Below are 17,014 nucleotides of genomic sequence, written 5' to 3' on the forward strand. Positions count from 1 at the left end.
GCTATTTATCTTTGATGTCTGAAGAAGTAGGGTTTTACAATCTGAACTCTAGACCCAGCCTTCATGGCTTACGTAGAAACTACCCTTCTTATGTACGTACAAAAACACCTTAAAATTTTATCTGTGTTTTGTTTGAAGAACAGTTGTAAATGTTGGTCTCTTCATGGTCAACAATTCTGAACTTCTCCTGCCCTGAAAGATTTTCACAAACTAGACAGCATCCAGAGAGCCATAGCTCTTTCAGGCACTCGTCCCATTCACACAAAATATATTTGATCAGATTCTTAGCAGGAACTACTATGACTGCCTGACTTTGTCTAAGTGCTGAAGATACAGCCAGAACTGCCCTCAGACCCAGGAAAGAGGGGCCCCTTTTCTGGGCCTCACATTTAAGAAAGCCCCACATGTAACTAACACAGACATATAAAATAATAAATTTATTAAAGAATACAGAGTATTCTCTATCACTTGGGATCCAGTGCAACCAATAATCCTTATCTCAGCTTTCATGACTGACATGGCTCTAAATCAAGGGAAACATGTCTCCATATCTCTTGCCCAAATCCTTAACAGATAACTACATCTAAGTGACAAAACTGCTTGTAGATGGCGCCTCTGTCAGGCCAGCAGGTAGACACTGCTTCCAAGTATTAGAAGGATCTGAACAGCAGAAGCACATAGTTAAAGAAAAGACTAACTTATCAAATTATTTCTCTCAGAAAATATGACTGTAATGCACTTTTATATTATGATGTATCATGGTGCCAAGCATCTATTTTCTTCTTTCCCTTCATGTTCCAATGCATAGTTACGAAGATACTCACAAATTAACACAATATTCCCAAAGTTGTATATGGCAGCTGAAGCATATTTTTCAATATGCAACAATTTCTTTACTCTTAAATTTGCATAAATGTAGGTTCAGACATGTGTGAAATTCAATACTAATCTTCTATAATATTCTATGTATCTAGATATTACTTTCAGAAATTGGCCTGACCAGGTGGTGGCGCAGTGAATAGAGCATCAAACTGGAACGCAGAAGACCCAGGCTCACTACCCTGGGCTCACCAGCTTGAGAAGGGTCACTCACTCTGCTGTAGCCCCCTGGTCAAAGCACATATGAGAAAGTAATCAATGAACAATTAAGGTGCTGCAACAAAGAACTGATGCTTATCTTTCTCACTTCCTGTCTGTCTGTCCCTCTCTCTGTCTCTATCACAAAAAAAGTGGTAAAATTGCAACACAAGTTATAGCACTTTATGTGATAAAATTAGAATGAGACACACTATTTAGTGTGATCATTTTAATTTAATATATTCAACCCAATTATAGTGTTAGAACATAATATGTAAAAGTCACAATTCATTTCCCAATCTAAATACCTGTATTACTTTAAGAATTGTACTAACAATACTAGTTGCTATGGCCTTAACAGCAATGTCAGCAAATTAAAATTCATTTTAAAAAAACTACTAATAACTGCAGCGATACAAGAAAAACAGGCTAATTTGACATTTATTGCTATCGGGGTACATAAATTATGTGAAAATACAGACTGTAGCAACACAGTGATTTTGCTGAAATGAATGCAAAAAAAATTAAATTTCAGCTATGCCATTAGGACAAACTGTCTGCTTCCCTTCTTTCAAACAGAAAACATCCAGCATACCATCAACTCTCTGCAGCTTTCAACTTAAGTGATTTTTCCAGGACTTCAGAAGGATGAATTGGAGGGGACACAATTATATGGACATTAGAGAGCTATTTCCGGTACAGACTATAGAAAGGCGACTTGAGGAGAAGTACATTAGGCTTCAGGTTCTTCATGTGTTTCTGGGTCACTGATGCTATCAGCATTCAGGTAAATGAGCAGAGGTCAGGAGCATGCAGGCAGAGTGAGTCATACCTTTTGCCTCCTCCCAACCCGGGAGCCCTTAGATTCCCTTGTAGCCCCCTTCACTTTCAGCCATCAATGCTTTCTTTTCTCCCCACAACCACTTCTCTTTCCCAAGACCCTTACCAACCAGGACAGGAACCATCTTTAGTTCAAACAATGTTATATCAAGAGCTGGAATAAAGCTAGCTAGAGAATGGCTCCATAAAGAGAGCATCAGGATCAGGAAGAGGAATGATCTTGATTATTTTCAAAGGATATGAATCCTCAGTAAGAAGCAAGAAAGGGCCATAAGGGAGCTGAAGACGAATTGGATTTTAAATGAGATGGAAACAAAGAAGGATGAAATAAGAACAGGCATGAGAACCACAGGACAAGAGGGAGAGCTGAGTTAGCTAGGGCAAGGTGACTGTGATTGTCTTAGGAAAGAAACTGAAAACTTGAGAAAGTTAGAAAGAATCATGCCAACCACAGGGGCCACTGTATTGACATGGGTTTGCCTGTAAGGTCTAGGACCAACAAAATAGAAAGGTCAGTCAAGAACAGCACACCCCTGTTCCTTGCTCCCAGAAGAGGGCATTTCTCCCTTTTCCTAACTCTTGGGCTTCTTATGTAGGGACATTTGTAAGAAAGAGACACGCATGGTCATCACCTCCATAGCAGGTGCATACACACACTGACATATGTACCCAGAAATGATATTTCTCTCCCTTTTCTGAAGCTTACCTTTTTCACATACAGTGTTATCTATACAGATGAATGTATTGAGAAGACCCACCTTCCCTTACATAATGCACAGCAGCAGCTATTGTTAGTCAAGGCTGCTGTTGGTTAAAGTTCTTTGCCTTTTCCTCATGTTTTGCCACAGCTTAAAAATTGAGGCTTTTACTAATACTCTCTGTCCTCATACTAAGTTCAGATGTTCTTTTTAACACCAAACTTTACCTTCATGAGGAAGAATAACAGGAGATATGGGAGAAATCAATGATGATTCATTTTGGAGAAAAATATTCTTATAGCAAAAGTAGAGGTTCCCTGCATGGTATGGTTACCAATCAGCCTTTTGAAAAACAACAAAGAGAAAATTTCTGTCATACATAAGGTGAAGCATTTGTTTTGACAGGTTCTTGAGAAAAAGAAGTAGATTGACCCTTTATAAATCATTCAAGCATTATCTCTGAGCAAACTCTAGTGTTCCAAACATTTCTCTGTCAGTATCCCCTACCTGGAGAAAGAATCCAAAACTCTGGGCAAGTGTGCGGTCTCCACTTTACAAAGAATAGGGGTCTTGTGGGTCTGGAAAGGACCTCAGAAAGTCTAAATCAAAGAGTTAACATTTTAAATAATGTTTTCATTTATTTTCTTATTAGAGAAGTAACACATATTTAATATGATAATATTATAAAACCAGAAAATTCGCCCCCAAAAAATAGTTGTAATCTGAGCAACCAAAGATCAAGTCTCCTCATATTTACAAATTTTCTGCTAGTACTTTTACTGGTTATACAGCTTCATAATATAAAGGAATGTTTTCCCATTCCCACAAACTTTCTCCCAGAATGTAACAAAGTGGCAGCATAGTTTTCCATCTTAGAGATGCACCATCACCCTTTCTTTTATTGCTAAGTATTTCTGGTATTTCCCTATAAGAGACTGAGAACTGAAAACTGTGTTTGAAATTAGGTCCTTGGTGGAGTTGGCCTTTTCTGCTAAGCTGTTTCAAGTGCATGTGGTTACCATGGTGAGGATTTGTTCTCATTTCTTGTTTGTTGTTTCTGATGCCCTCTGCCCTCCAAGGATGGTCAGGGCCCATGGTGGTCAAGCTCTCAGGTTGGTTGCCTCCAGCCAAGAGCAGCCTGTGCTTACCTCCAGTGGGCCATAAAGAAAAATTCTTATTCTTTGTTTCGATTCAAAATGTTAACAACTATATACCACTGTTGCTGAAACAAAGATGCATGCTCCTCTAACCAAAGACCCTTATTTATTAACTCACTGAAGGATACCTGGACCAGCTTAAATGGCTGTTGGTATTTTAAAAATGAAAAACTGAAAGTACAGGATGAAGCAAGAACAACCCCAGACTTATTCTATGCTTGCTTGACTTTCCTACTCAAAATTTTATTGTCCTAAAACTTTTCTCAAGATAAGCATAAAACAAAATAAATATACTGTTCCAGAAGTTTTATCTATTTTATAAAATCATTATTTTCAATGACAGCCAAGCTGACTCAGTTATGGTAGACAGTCAGGGACTGCTGGAGAGTCTTTCTTATTGGCCAAGGTGGCACAAGGGGGTCAAAAGCTAGAAAGATCAATGAACAGGGCCCAGTGTGCTAAAAGCTAGAAAGATAAATGGACAGACCCACCATCACCAAAAAAACGAACTCTTCCTTCCCTGTCCGTATGACAACCACAGGATTGAGCAGGAAACTGGGATGGTCTTTGAGATGGGCATTCACCATTCTCCCAGTCCACGACACCTGAATAAACCTCTTCTCTTTTGCACCAGCACTTTGTCTCCAGAGTTTGAACCTGTATTTGGTTACATCCTTAATTTGTTAACTTGCATTCCAAACACCAACAATGTGTAGGGCATGTTTAAAGATGAAGCTCACACTTAGACTACCTAGGTTTAAACATAGTTGTCACCTCACAAGCTAAATGATCTTGGGTGGGGTATGAGTTTCCTCAGCTGCAAATGAGGTTAAAAGCAGAATCTCACAGTATTCTGGGGACTAAATAAGATAATATTATGTAAAAGTGCTTGCCACAGTGTCTGGCACATAATGATCTGTGTGTTAGCTATTTACCTAATGAGGCTGATCTAGTATGACAAGAAACTAATATGTAAAAAAACATGAAATTTATTAACTATTCATTTTTGTTCTCTTTAGTCGCCTAAATCTGGCTTCTATCTCATCTTCCCATTGCTACATTCTCCCAGGAATATGGGGGGGCTGGGGACCAAGAGTTCAGAGTTCTCCAGAAAAAAAATCAAGGGAACTCAGGCAGCTAACATATGCAGAAAACAGCCTGTCGGTCTACCATGCGTTCCTAGAGACCCCAAACGTTCCTAGAGCCAGTTCTCTGGATCCGGAAACCCCAAACGAGGACAATCCATTTCCGTCTGGTTACGTCGAAACCGAGGTCCACGTTCCACCCACATACGCCTACCTTCCAAGGTAATTTACATATCGATTTGTTTATTGGCTACTAGCAAGCTCTCGTTCTTCTCATTGGCTGATACTGCCACTTGCGTTGTTTGGCTCAAGATTTTGCTGCGGGAAGACTGAGCGTCATAGGCACCTACATTTCCGTTTCCGGTTCGCCGCCGGAGTCATGGCGACTACCAGAGGCCAGAGGTATCTGTTGACATTAGGCAGATGGCGCCGCGGCGTTGGAGTAGCACCGCAGTCCCGGGTGAGTGCCTACCGTCCCTGCTCTCGGAGAGACTCGGGGCCCCCGGGACAGCTCCGCTCCCAACGGGAGCGCTCTCCGCAGCCCGTGCCTTAGCGCGCGCCCGCAACCTTTCCTTCTGCCCGCAAGTAGCTTTTCTTTCCCGGCTTGCAGGCTCTCGCTGTCCTTGTGCCCGGCGTGTCCCAGGTGGATAACAAGTCCGACTTTCTGGGGAAGAGGCCCCATCGCCGGCACCCCGGCATCCTGCGGCTGCCGCGCGTGCGGTTGCCTCAAGCACTGACTGACGCCGCGCAGTTACTGCTGCTCGGTGAGTAACGGTGGGAAAAGGAAGCTCTCGATGAAACGGAAACTGCCGGCATGCAACTGATGCCGTTTTTCATCTTTGACCCAAAGAGAATTCAGTGCCCAGTGTGGAGAAGCAGGTGCAAGCATTGACCAATTATCTCTGGAGCCGACATTTACCCATCGAGCCAGAGGAGCTGCAAAGACGGGCTGTACAGCTTGAGAAAAAATTTCTGGAAAACCCAGGTAGGGTTTAAGAATAATTAAAGAGTAGATCAGGCCGAATTATCAGTGAGAAACAAAGAGCAAGAAACAATTTTAGTCTCTCAAGTAGATACTGCGATTTCTTATTTGACTTTCTGAACAGAGCAGTTTTTTCAATGAAGCCTTACTAAGAGAAGATAGTTTGAAATAGAAGATAGATTAAAATAATAATAAGATTACTCTCTGGGCTTTGGTGAAGGTCAGTGAGTGCTTTAGTATCCTGTTGAAATCTAGATCTTTGTATTTTCCCTCCAAATCCACTGGATTAGGACCATTTAAGTTTTTATTCAAGTGAAAGTCTTTGTATGGTTCCCTGTGCATTGCTGAAACCTTCTTCAGGGATAGAAGAATAAGTACACTTTGTCAAGTTATTTTCGTTAGTGTGAACTTCTTCATTTTACAGATATGCCTTTTATTCATCTTGTATTTCGCACAGTACCAGGCTTATAATAGACAATAAATGGAATAGTAGTGAATTGAACACAGTCCTGAGACTTAAGATTTCCAAGTCTTGTTCATCCCTATAGGAACATTGGAGACATCACAATCTTAAGTTTTGGGGAGGTGAGGAAATCCACAAAATACTGTCCTTATCTTATCCTTTAAATCTATATTACACTTCCCTTTAATACAGATCAAAACCTGTGGGATGGGATGGATTGAGTTAAATAAACTTCTCTTAGAGACAAAATACTATCTGATACCCTCTAGCAGTGGTGATCATTATTATTCTTACCTGAAATTTATCTCTAAGTTTGGCTTCTCTCTTAAGCTTTGAGGCCTTTCCTATGTAGGAGCTGGGAAGAGTGGGCAAGCAGTATATTCAGACATTGGATTTGAGCGCTATTCTTCCTAGATTCTCACTTCTAGTCCTTTTTCTCACCCCAGACTTATCTCAGACAGAGGAGAAACTTCGTGGAGCAGTGCTGCGTGTCCTGCGTAAAACTACCTACCATTGGCAACAACTGAGGTAAGAGACTAGAGGGGCTGCAGAAGAAACTTTGACTTTTGAAGGAGAGTTGGACAAGTACAGTTACACAATTTTATGTTTTAAAAAGCAGCCTGGTTTGTAGGGCTTCCCCAGGTGTCTTCTGTGTTGTGAAGTGAAGGTGCTGACCTGGAAGAGCCCTTTCCAAAGATTTCATTTCCTAAAAATCTAGAGGTAGCTATGGGATAGAGGTTGTTTCCCAGTGGAAATGACTCTCTGGTTTTTCTGGCAGCTACACTGAGGGGCTGAGCCTGGTGTATATGGCAGCAAGACTGGATGGTGGCTTTGCAGCAGTCTCCAGGGCATTCCACGAGGTGAAAGTCCTACAACTTCTAAGTTGAACCCTTTCCCCTCAGTTCCCTTATTCATAAAGTACTCTTCTGAAGTAGAATTCTTGGGATGTTTTATGTGCATTTTTTTAAGAGGCTCTTTTTATCATTTGAAAGGATGTTGTGACCCAGGAAAGGTTTAGAATCACTATTTTAGAAGCTTCCTGTTATATTTATATTTAATACAATAATATTTAAGTATTATATTTATATTTGAATTTCAAAATACAGTCACATCTCATACCTTCTGTCTCAGTCTCCTTATTCATGTTTACCAAGACCATAAATACGTGTCTGCTTACCCTACTGTGGGGCGTTGTGTGTTTTTTCAGATCCAGACTCAAATTCCAGAGTTCCAACCACAAACCTTGATGGACTTTGGTTCAGGTACTGGTTCTGTCACCTGGTGAGTATCTTTCTCTAACCATTCTAGCTCTAGAGAGCCATGCTTACACCACTCCAATGTTAAGACACTGGAAAACCAGAGGAAAAATGGGAAAGTTGGGAATTAGAATGTTTCTTTCCTCAGAATAGGCAAGGCATGAGAAAACATATGAATTAGGGCCAGAATTTAAATGTCAAATGAAAAAAGACCCATGTTTAGTTCTGACCAGGTATCTTGGTTAGACTGTCCTTCTAATACGCCAAGGCTAGTTTGATCCCTGGTCAAGGCACATAACAAGAATCAACCAACGAATGTATAAACAAATGGAAAAACAAGTCGCTATTTCTTTCTCTCTCTCTCTCTCTCTCTCTCTCCCCCCTTCTCTTCCCCTCCCTTCCCCTTCCTTTCTCTCTCTCTAAAATCAATAAAAATAAATAAATATTTTTAAAAAGATCCATGTTTAGAAAGATAAAAAAAGGAAAGAAATTTAGTAAGGCATAAGTTTTACATATCATCCAAATTTTTTGCCTACAAGTAGTTTTTGTGAGTCTGTGTTTGTTTTTTTAAAGAGTTGTAAATTAAATAAGAAAATAACATTGTTTTTCCAACATTTTACTATAACATCCTGTTTTCCCAGGGGTGGGGTTTGGAATTGAGGGGTCACTTGTAGGAATTATTCTTTGTCATGAGATCGGTATATTTTGTCATCCTAGGGCTGCTCATAGTATTTGGGGCCAGAGCCTACGTGAATATGTGTGTGTGGACAGTTCAGCTGCTATGTTGAATTTGGCAGAAAAGCTACTGAAAGGTGAGGACAAGGTATAAGGAAGGTCTTTTCCACAGTGGAAGGAGTTAAGAAAGTAAAGGAATACCAGAAAGGGTGTTTTATTTGAGAGCAAAGGGGAGAGTTAAAAGTTAAAGATGACTCTGGTCTTGTTCCAATGTTATAGTCAAGCAGAGGGTGGTAGAGCCCTTTGCTAGACCATGGATGGGGTGAGATTAACAGGGCAGGTTATTCAGTGTACTCCCTGTCCTTCTTAACATTTGTTTACCCTGTACATCTCACTCTCACCTAGCATTTTTCTTTATTCTTAGGGCCATGTTTCTTATCAGGACTTCACTTCAGTGTATACCTATACACTAGCAATTTTCAACCTTTTTTCATCTCATGGCACACATAAACTAATTACTAAAATTCTACAGCACACTAAAAAATATATTTTTTGCTGATCTAACAAAAGAAAAAGTTATGAATTTGATTAATTTACACCAGACAGCTATATTTGTGTTGGCTGTTACCATTTTTTATTTCACACTCTAAGGTAAAAGAGGTCAGTGCCCCTGACTAAACAGTCAGATATTGCATGTTTAAAAATTCTTGCATCAGGCCTGACCAGGCGGTGGCGCAGTGGATAGAGCATCGGACTGGGATGCGGAAGGACCCAGGTTTAAGACCCCGAGGTCGCCAGCTTGAGCATGGGCTCATCTGGCTTGAGCAAAAAGCTCACCAGCTTGGACCCAAGGTAGCTGGTTCCAGCAAGGGGTTACTCGGTCTGCTGAAGGCCTGCGGTCAAGGCACATATGAGAAAGCAATCAATGAACAACTAAGAAGTCGCAATGCACAATGAAAAACTAATGATGCTTCTCATCTCTCTCTGTCCCTGTCTATCTCTGCCTCTGTAAAAAAAAAAAAAAAAAAGATTCTTGCATCGGCCCTGACTGGTTTGCTCAGTGGATAGAACATTGGGTGTGACATGCGGGCATCCCGGGTTCGATTCCTGGTCAGGGCACACATGAGAAGCGACCATCTGCTTCTCTCCCCCTTCTTTCTCTCTTTCTCTCTCACAGCCGGTGGCTCGATCGGTTTGAGCATCTGCCCCAGGCGCTAAGGATAGCTCGATTGGTCCAAGTGTTGGCCCAGGGTGCTGAGGATAGCTCAGTTGATTTGAGCATCTGCCCCAGGCAGGGATTGCAGGGTAGATCCCAGTTGGGGTACATGCAGGAGTCTGTCTCTCTATTTCCCCTCCTCTCACTTTAAAAAAAAAAAAAAAAATATTGCATCATACTGGTTGAAAATTGCTGCTATGCACTCATAGTTGCCACACCTCTGCTTTCCTTTACAGGTGGTTCAGAAAATGGGGAGCCATATATTCCAGGTGTCTTTATCAGACAGTTTCTACCTGTGTCACCCAAGGCAAGTAGCAATGTACCGAGTTTGCTAAATGTAGAGTTTGGAAGATGGAAAACCTGGCCTCAGCTTTGCAACCCAGCATTGAGTGTTAGAAGATGAAAGACAGCAGAAGAAATTTAGGGAGAGAGAACTTTATTGTGCTCTTGAAAGGAGAAGATGGCAGGTCTGTCATGTTCCCTGTCTTGGTCCTCAGGTCCAGTTCAATGTGGTGGTATCAGCCTTTTCCCTAAGTGAACTGCCGAGCAAGGCTGACCGCACTGAAGTAGTCCAAACCTTGTGGCGCAAGACAAGTGATTTTCTGGTGAGTTGAAATCCCCCCCCTTTTTTTTAAGTTTTAATGAAGCTTCATGGGGTTTTTTTTGTTTTGTTTTGTTTTGTTTTTGTCGTGGGCCATCATCTTTAATCCTAGTTTGCACCTGGTGGGTAAGTAAAAACACACACTGGGCTCCAAAACCCACTCATTCAGTGCTCACAAAGCTACTGACTTATCCGAGTTTCCTAGAATCAAAGGTTTCTAGCTCACCAGACTTATTCTCCTCTGTTCCCCATCTCCTTCCTTCTCCCTGCACAAACTCTGCACAAACTGGCTTCTCACTCAGCACTCCACCATCTTGGTTACTTCTCCTGGCCTCCTCCATGTGGCCTTTCTCTGCTATCCTCTCTAATGCTAATCTCAGGAACCGTAATCTCAGGAACCGAGAGAGAGCAAGCTCCCGGCCTGCCCCACTTTATAGTGTAGAAACCAAACCCAGCTTCATGGTTTTTATGCTTTTCCTTCTCTACATTGGAGCTTGTCTTCATTCTCAATCATTTTTTCTCCTGCATAGATTCCTTTGTCCCTCTTTTAGGGTCACCATCTGCATCTTATACATAATGCCATTTCCTTTAAGACTGCTATTCCATCTGTGAATACTTTTACAGAGCTACTGACATTTGTACTTTTATATAATTCATGGCCCTCACTCATTTCTTTTTCTCACCAGATATTGGTGGAGCATGGAACAAAAGCTGGCCACAGCCTTCTCATGGAAGCCAGGGACCTGGTCCTTAAGGTAAGTTTCTTTCTCTTTCTCATCAGCCCCCTACACCCCCCATCTGTCTGTCACCAGTTACTGGTACTCCCTTGAAAACTGAAAAGACAAAGTCATGCAAAGGTAAGGGTGGCTCTCAGGTTAGTAGGTATATAAAGCCATTGTAATGTAGAGAACTGGCTGGCAAACTAGGGCCTCCAGATCAAATCTGGCCTGCCACCTGTATTTGTATGAGCCAGGCTTATCTGAGTGTCTGTTGTGTACGGCTGCTTTCATACTAAAAATGCCAGAGATGAGTAGTTGGGACAAAAACAGATTTTGCCTACTCTCTGGGCCTTTAAAAAAGAGTTTGCTGACCCCTGACCTAGGACATGGCTGAGCCAAAAACCATCTCTCTTTGGGACTGTAGAAGCCAGTGTACAATCCCGAATTTAATGGTCTTGGAGTGGGATATTTTGAGAGTGGAGGTTGCTGACAAGGGGAGCACCATCCTATGTGCCAAGTTCCAGCCTTTTTCCCGCTGCAAAGAGAAAGTTCTTTGTTTGGAGTATTAGAGAAGCAGCCAGCTTAACTCAAAAAACACAGTTAATAATTACCAGAACCAAATGTTAGAAGAGTTCTCAATTGAGTGAGTGTAGAGATTGACTTATGGGAATAGATGCTTCAGGACCAACTTAATTTTATAAATTTTCTTTGTTTTCAGGGAAAGGAAAAGTCACCTCTAGATCCTCGACCTGGTTTTGTCTTTGCCCCAGTGAGTATTCTCCCTTTCCCAGCATGCAAAGATCTGAGCTCAACTGTGGCCAGGACAAGTGAGAGGGCAAAGCTAAACACCCTCCACTGCTCTGTGCCCCTGTCCCATTTCGTGGTGATTACCCTATTCTCCCAGCCCCCTGCCCCTGTGCTCCCTTATCCCTAGGTCTTCCTGACCGTGTCACTCAGTTTTACAGTTTTATGGTCTTTTGTTATTTTATCTTACCTCATGCCTTTTATGTGTGTTTACAGTGTCCCCATGAACTTCCCTGTCCCCAGTTGACAGCCTCTAAGCCCCTGGCCTGTAGCTTTTCCCAGGCTTACCATCCCATCCCCTTCAGCTGGGTATGTACCCGGGAATATCACAGCAGGGAGGAGAGAGCTTGGGGAAGCAGGGTGAAAAAGCCTCAGAGGTGGGAGGAGTTGGAAAATTCAGAGTAGCCTGGAGATTGCAGGGCCTGAATGTGCCTGACATAGAACATGAAAGGGCTGCAGGAATGGGGGTCAAAATTTTTTCCTATATCCTTTTCCCAAAAACAGTCTGTCTGTATCTTAGAACAAGAAGCCAAAGGAAGAAAAGTTCTCGATGGTGATCCTTGCCCGGGGGTCTCCAGAGGAAGCTCATCGCTGGCCCCGGATCACTCAGCCTGTCCTTAAACGGCCTCGCCATGTGCATTGTCACCTATGCTGTCCAGATGGGCGTGCGCAGCATGCTGTGATCACAGCCCGCCGGCATGGCAGGTACAGAGGCGGTGACCAGAATTAGTGGGAGGAGCAGGAACCTACAGCCCACACTGACCTCTTTTCCATAGGGATCTGTATCGCTGTGCCCGTGTCAGCTCCTGGGGAGATCTTTTACCCGTGACCACGCCATCTGAGCTTCCTCCATCCCCTGCTGAAGACCCCCTTGAGAGATGACAAGGATGTGTAACAAGGGTTTTCTTGTATCGTGCCTGCCAAGGCTAAAGCTACCTGGTATCCAGGATGGGAGCACTGGTACCCCTGTGTATCTGCATTTGTTAGAGTTTTTAATAATAATTAAAAGTTTTCAAAGAATGGGAATGGGTCTTGTGATTCTTACAAGGTATAGAGGTCAGCTGTCACGGCTTATCCTGTAACAAAGTGAGCCCCACACAGACGTCCAGCCCACCCTCCCCTGTGAGTGTACTGCTGCTCTGCCAGAGACCAGATGTCCCAGGGAAGTAATCTGGGGTAGTGGGGAAACTGCCCTCAGCACTCTGAGAACTGGCTCGGCAGGTCTCCGGGTTGTTAGGCCACCTGAACAGGGGACCAGCAGCTGCCTGCCTCTGTGTTCTTCTCCCTCCTTCCTTTCCTTTCATCTTGCTCAGGGCTCAGCGACTCCCCCAAGTTTGCCTCATGAGTTTCCCTGAAGAGTTCATCCCTTTGGGACTGAATTCTCCATCTCCACCCCCAAATGTCCAGGCAGGTCCTTCAGGTCACCTGGTTCATTTCTGTTTTCGTTTCAGAGCTAGCGCATTTTTATTTTTTTATTTTTTTTGTATTTTTCTGAAGCTGTAAAAGGGGAGAGACAATCAGACAGACTCCCGCATGCCCCCGACTGGGATCCACCCGGCACGCCCACCAGGGGCGATGCTCTGCCCACCAGGGGGTGATGCTCTGCCCCTCTGGGGCGTCGCTCTGCCTAGACCAGAGCCACTCTAGCGCCTGGGGCAGAGGCCAAGGAACCATCCCCAGCACCCGTGCCATCTTTGCTCCAATGGAGCCTTGGCTGCGGGAGGGGAAGAGAGAGACAGAGGAAGGAAGAGAGAGACAGAGAGGAAGGAGGAGGGGGGATGGAGAAGCCAATGGGCGCTTCTCCTATGTGCCCTGGCCGGGAATCGAACCCGGGTCCCCCGCACGCCAGGCCGACGCTCTACCGCTGAGCCAACTGGCCAGGGCGCATTTTTCTTTATATTGAAATTCTCAGTCTCTCTCCCACAATACGTATCAGGAAATAGACACCGTCAGAAGTGGCAGCAGTATCAGTGTTGAATACTAGAAATCTCAGGCCCCAGTAGACATTTCCATACCTGGAGCTATTTGGGGGGGGTTACAGGAAAGGGGAATCCCCTCATCTACTAGTTCCCAGAGTGGTGGCAGCTTCGCTTCTCAGCCCCTCCTCCCTCTCCTCCTTACGCCTACGTGGCCCCAAATCCCCTGGAAGGGAAAGTGAGTTCAGGTATCAGGTAGCAACCTATAAGACTTGGGGTGGGGTGGAGAGGGTATGGATGGCTTAGATCTCATGTCTTGAGTGAGGCAGGACCAGATTGTCCCCAACACAAAACTGAGAAGTATGTACCAGAGACCCATTTGGGATTAGACCTTCAAAGCATGAACTAAGTCCACAGCCCTTGGATTAGTCATGGAACTGAAGGGAGAAGACGGCACAGGGCTGTGCCTGGCAGGGAGTCTGGAGTTTCTGGTTTCGGTGTGAGCCAGGGGAGGAGCCTCCATGCAGGGGAGGTGGAAAGCTGGGGCCGGGCCCCAGTTAGCTATGCAAGGCTGCGCAGAGGCAGCACAAAACAGGATCCAACGGCCTCCTTAAGCTTGGGAGTGGAGACTGCAGTTTTGACCACCTGAGGCTCCACTCTTGCTCCAAAGCTTGTAACTCCATTTGCTGTTCTGAGGCCTCTGCTTATCCTGTACCCCACGGATGGAGCCACTACTAGGAGCAAAAATTGGCTGCCTGTTTGCCCTGCTGGCCCTCACCCTGGTGTGTGGCCTTATTCCCATCTGCTTCAAATGGTTCCAGATCGAGGCCGCCGGAGGTATTGCCCTTCCACATCTTTGTCCCATAACCTGAGTGACTTCAACCTGTCACCCTATCCTGACACCGGCTCTGATTCTCCTGCCACCCCCAAGCCTGGATGATGGGTGCTGCCTGTTGCTCTTTAGTCACCTTTGTCAATCTCATTTCCCACTGGATTGCAACTCCTGCTTTTCGTAGGTCGCCACCGCCGGGTCCTCAGCCTTCTGGGCTGCGTTTCTGCCGGTGTTTTCCTGGGAGCAGGGTTCATGCACATGACTGCCGAAGCCCTGGAGGAAATCGAATCAGAGATCCAGAAGTTCACGATGCTGGTGAGCAGCTGGGTTGCAGGGCTGGGGCCAGAATGCCGAGCAGAACCAAGGGGAGACAGGTGGGAAAGTGATGGAGCCAAGGACGCGCGGGGGCCGATGGGAAAGATGACGCTCGTGTGGAAGGATGGCAGGTCACGCTGGGCTTTAAGGAGAGCAGTGGACTTGAAGGGAAGCTGACTTGCTCCATCTCCCATCTGATTTCTGCTTTTTTCTTCCTAGAATAGGACAGTGAATGAGGGAAATTGTTCTGATGTTGCTAATTCAGCTCATGTAAGTATCTCCCTCCCTGATCTGCAGGATGAGGAGACCAGACTCCTCGTGCCAGACCCTTTGAGGAGATGCCATGAAGAACCCCAAGAATCCCTGTGCTCCTCAGCTCAGGCTCTACAGGGAAAGGAGGGGGCCAACCGATCCCTTGGGTTTATGGAACCCCAGCAAAGCTCTTGTTTACTCTCTCCCTCTTTCGCTGGCCCCTCAGACATGCTCTTCGTTTTTCCATATTCAGCCCTACTGACACTGCACCCCTTGGTCCCTCTGGTGTTCGTGTTGCATGTGCTCATCTCTCCCGGGCTTCTTCCCTTCCCCTTTTTAACGTTTTAGTTCCACATTCCGCATCCTCTCCAGTCTTCCATCCCGCTGCCTCCTCTGCACTTCCTCCTTCCTTTCCAGTCCCACAGCCCCCTCTCTGTTCCCAGACAGACTATCCCTACGGAGAGCTCATCATCTCCCTGGGCTTCTTCCTTGTCTTCCTCTTGGAGTCGTTCGCCCTGCAGTGTTGCCCTGGAGCCGATGGAGGATCCAAAGTGCAGGAGGAGGAAGTGGGCGGGGCTCACGCCCTTGGACTCCACAGCCATGGATCTCTACCCTCTCCCTCTCCGAGTCCCTTTCGAGCCCTCATCCTCTTGCTCTCGCTCTCCTTCCACTCGGTGTTTGAAGGGCTGGCCGTGGGGCTGCAGACAACGGTAGCAGCCACCGTGCAGCTGTGTTTTGCTGTCCTGGCTCACAAGGGGCTCGTCGTGTTTGGTGTAGGACTGCAGCTGGTGCAGACAGGCACTGGGTCGCGATGGGCTGTGTTCTCCATAGTGTCATTAGCTCTTATGTCCCCCCTGGGCCTAGCCCTCGGGCTGGCTGTGGCTGGAGGAGCCTCTTCAGGGGGGCAAGGCTTAGCCCAGGCTGTGTTAGAGGGTGTGGCAGCTGGCACCTTCCTGTATGTCACCTTCCTAGAAATTCTGCCCAGGGAGCTAGCTGGGCCTGAGGCCCCTCTGGTCAAGTTTGGCTGTGTAGCTGCTGGTTTTGCCTTCATGGCCTTTATTGCCTTGTGGGCCTGAGAGGTTACTGACTTTTCTGATGAACCCATCTAGAATGATGTCCCTACCACCAGGAGACACCTCCCAAGTGGCTTTGGCCCTCAGACATTTCTTCAGCAAGACTACATGGGATTCACTAGGCATTATCCTCATGAACTAAAGCCTGACTTTTCCTACATGGGATCCCACAGCTCATCCAGGACTGAGAAAAGATGTTTGAGATTGAGTGCCTACATTAGGAATTGATATGAAGACCATCACTCCAGATTGGACCCTTGTCCCAGTTTTGCTACTGTGGGTAATAAAGCATCCATTTTACCTTCCCTCTTCAGACATGTTATCTACCCTTCATCTCCCCAGGTTACCTAAGAGCTGCTGAGTGCAGTAGGGGTGGGAGGGTGAGTGCTGGCTGCAGTCTTCTGGAACCAGGGCCCCAGCTGTTTTGTCATTTGCAGCCATGTTCCCCAGACATGGGAGCATTGCTGAAATTCCAACACCACACTCCACCTTACCCCCAGGTGTTGAGATACTGAGCTGGTTTCCAGCATATAGAGAAGAGGTTTATAAATGGAAACCATGAGGATCTAGATTTTTTTCCTATACTAACCACACCCACTCCACTCCCAGTACCTATTATTGGTCACCTACATGTCCAACAGACTCTTTTTTGTGTGTGTGACAGAGAGACAGACAGACAGAAAGGGAAGGAAATGAGAAACATCAATTCTTCGTTGCAGCACCTTAGTTGTTCATTGATTGCTTTCTCATATGTGCCTTGATGAGGGACTACAACAGAACGAGTGACCCCTTACTCAAGCCAGCGACCTTGGGCTCAAGCTGCTGACCCTTGCTCAAATCAGATGAGCCCACACTCAAGCCAGCAACCTCGGGGTTTCGAACCTGGGTTCTCTGCATCCCAGTCCAATGCTCTGTCCACTGCACCACCGTCTGGTCAGGCATCCAGCAGACTCTTGAGATCAGGCTCAATGGAGTCTACTTCCATCTGGTTTCTATTTTTCACACTGAGCCCCATGTGGCCTTGGGGACAGGATTGCTCTTGGAGCCTCTGTC

The 17,014-nt window shown here is 45.3% G+C and overlaps 2 protein-coding genes across 3 annotated transcripts; both read left to right on the forward strand.

Moving 5' to 3' along the window:
• Nucleotides 1-5,186: 5,186 nt before the first annotated feature.
• On the forward strand, nt 5,187-12,599 carry METTL17 (methyltransferase like 17). The gene is made up of 14 exons (XM_066277323.1): nt 5,187-5,317; nt 5,468-5,621; nt 5,708-5,842; nt 6,749-6,830; nt 7,081-7,162; nt 7,510-7,583; nt 8,276-8,370; nt 9,686-9,756; nt 9,947-10,054; nt 10,737-10,805; nt 11,488-11,538; nt 11,790-11,882; nt 12,094-12,278; nt 12,350-12,599. The coding sequence occupies exons 1-14, from the start codon at nt 5,237-5,239 to the stop codon at nt 12,453-12,455; spliced, it is 1,386 nt and encodes a 461-aa protein (XP_066133420.1). The 5' UTR covers nt 5,187-5,236; the 3' UTR covers nt 12,456-12,599.
• Nucleotides 12,600-13,790: 1,191 nt separating this feature from the next.
• SLC39A2 (solute carrier family 39 member 2) lies at nt 13,791-16,309 on the forward strand. 2 transcript variants are annotated; one of them, XM_066275468.1, is made up of 4 exons: nt 13,791-14,326; nt 14,506-14,636; nt 14,856-14,906; nt 15,332-16,309. In XM_066275468.1, the coding sequence occupies exons 1-4, from the start codon at nt 14,212-14,214 to the stop codon at nt 15,962-15,964; spliced, it is 930 nt and encodes a 309-aa protein (XP_066131565.1). In that variant the 5' UTR covers nt 13,791-14,211; the 3' UTR covers nt 15,965-16,309. The 2 variants fall into 2 exon arrangements, with proteins under 2 accessions (XP_066131565.1, XP_066131566.1); XM_066275469.1 differs by having other exon boundaries at nt 14,861-14,906; nt 15,332-15,433.
• Nucleotides 16,310-17,014: the final 705 nt, after the last annotated feature.

This window comes from Saccopteryx bilineata, chromosome 4 (genome assembly GCF_036850765.1).
Source record: "Saccopteryx bilineata isolate mSacBil1 chromosome 4, mSacBil1_pri_phased_curated, whole genome shotgun sequence".
NCBI lineage: Eukaryota > Metazoa > Chordata > Mammalia > Chiroptera > Emballonuridae > Saccopteryx > Saccopteryx bilineata.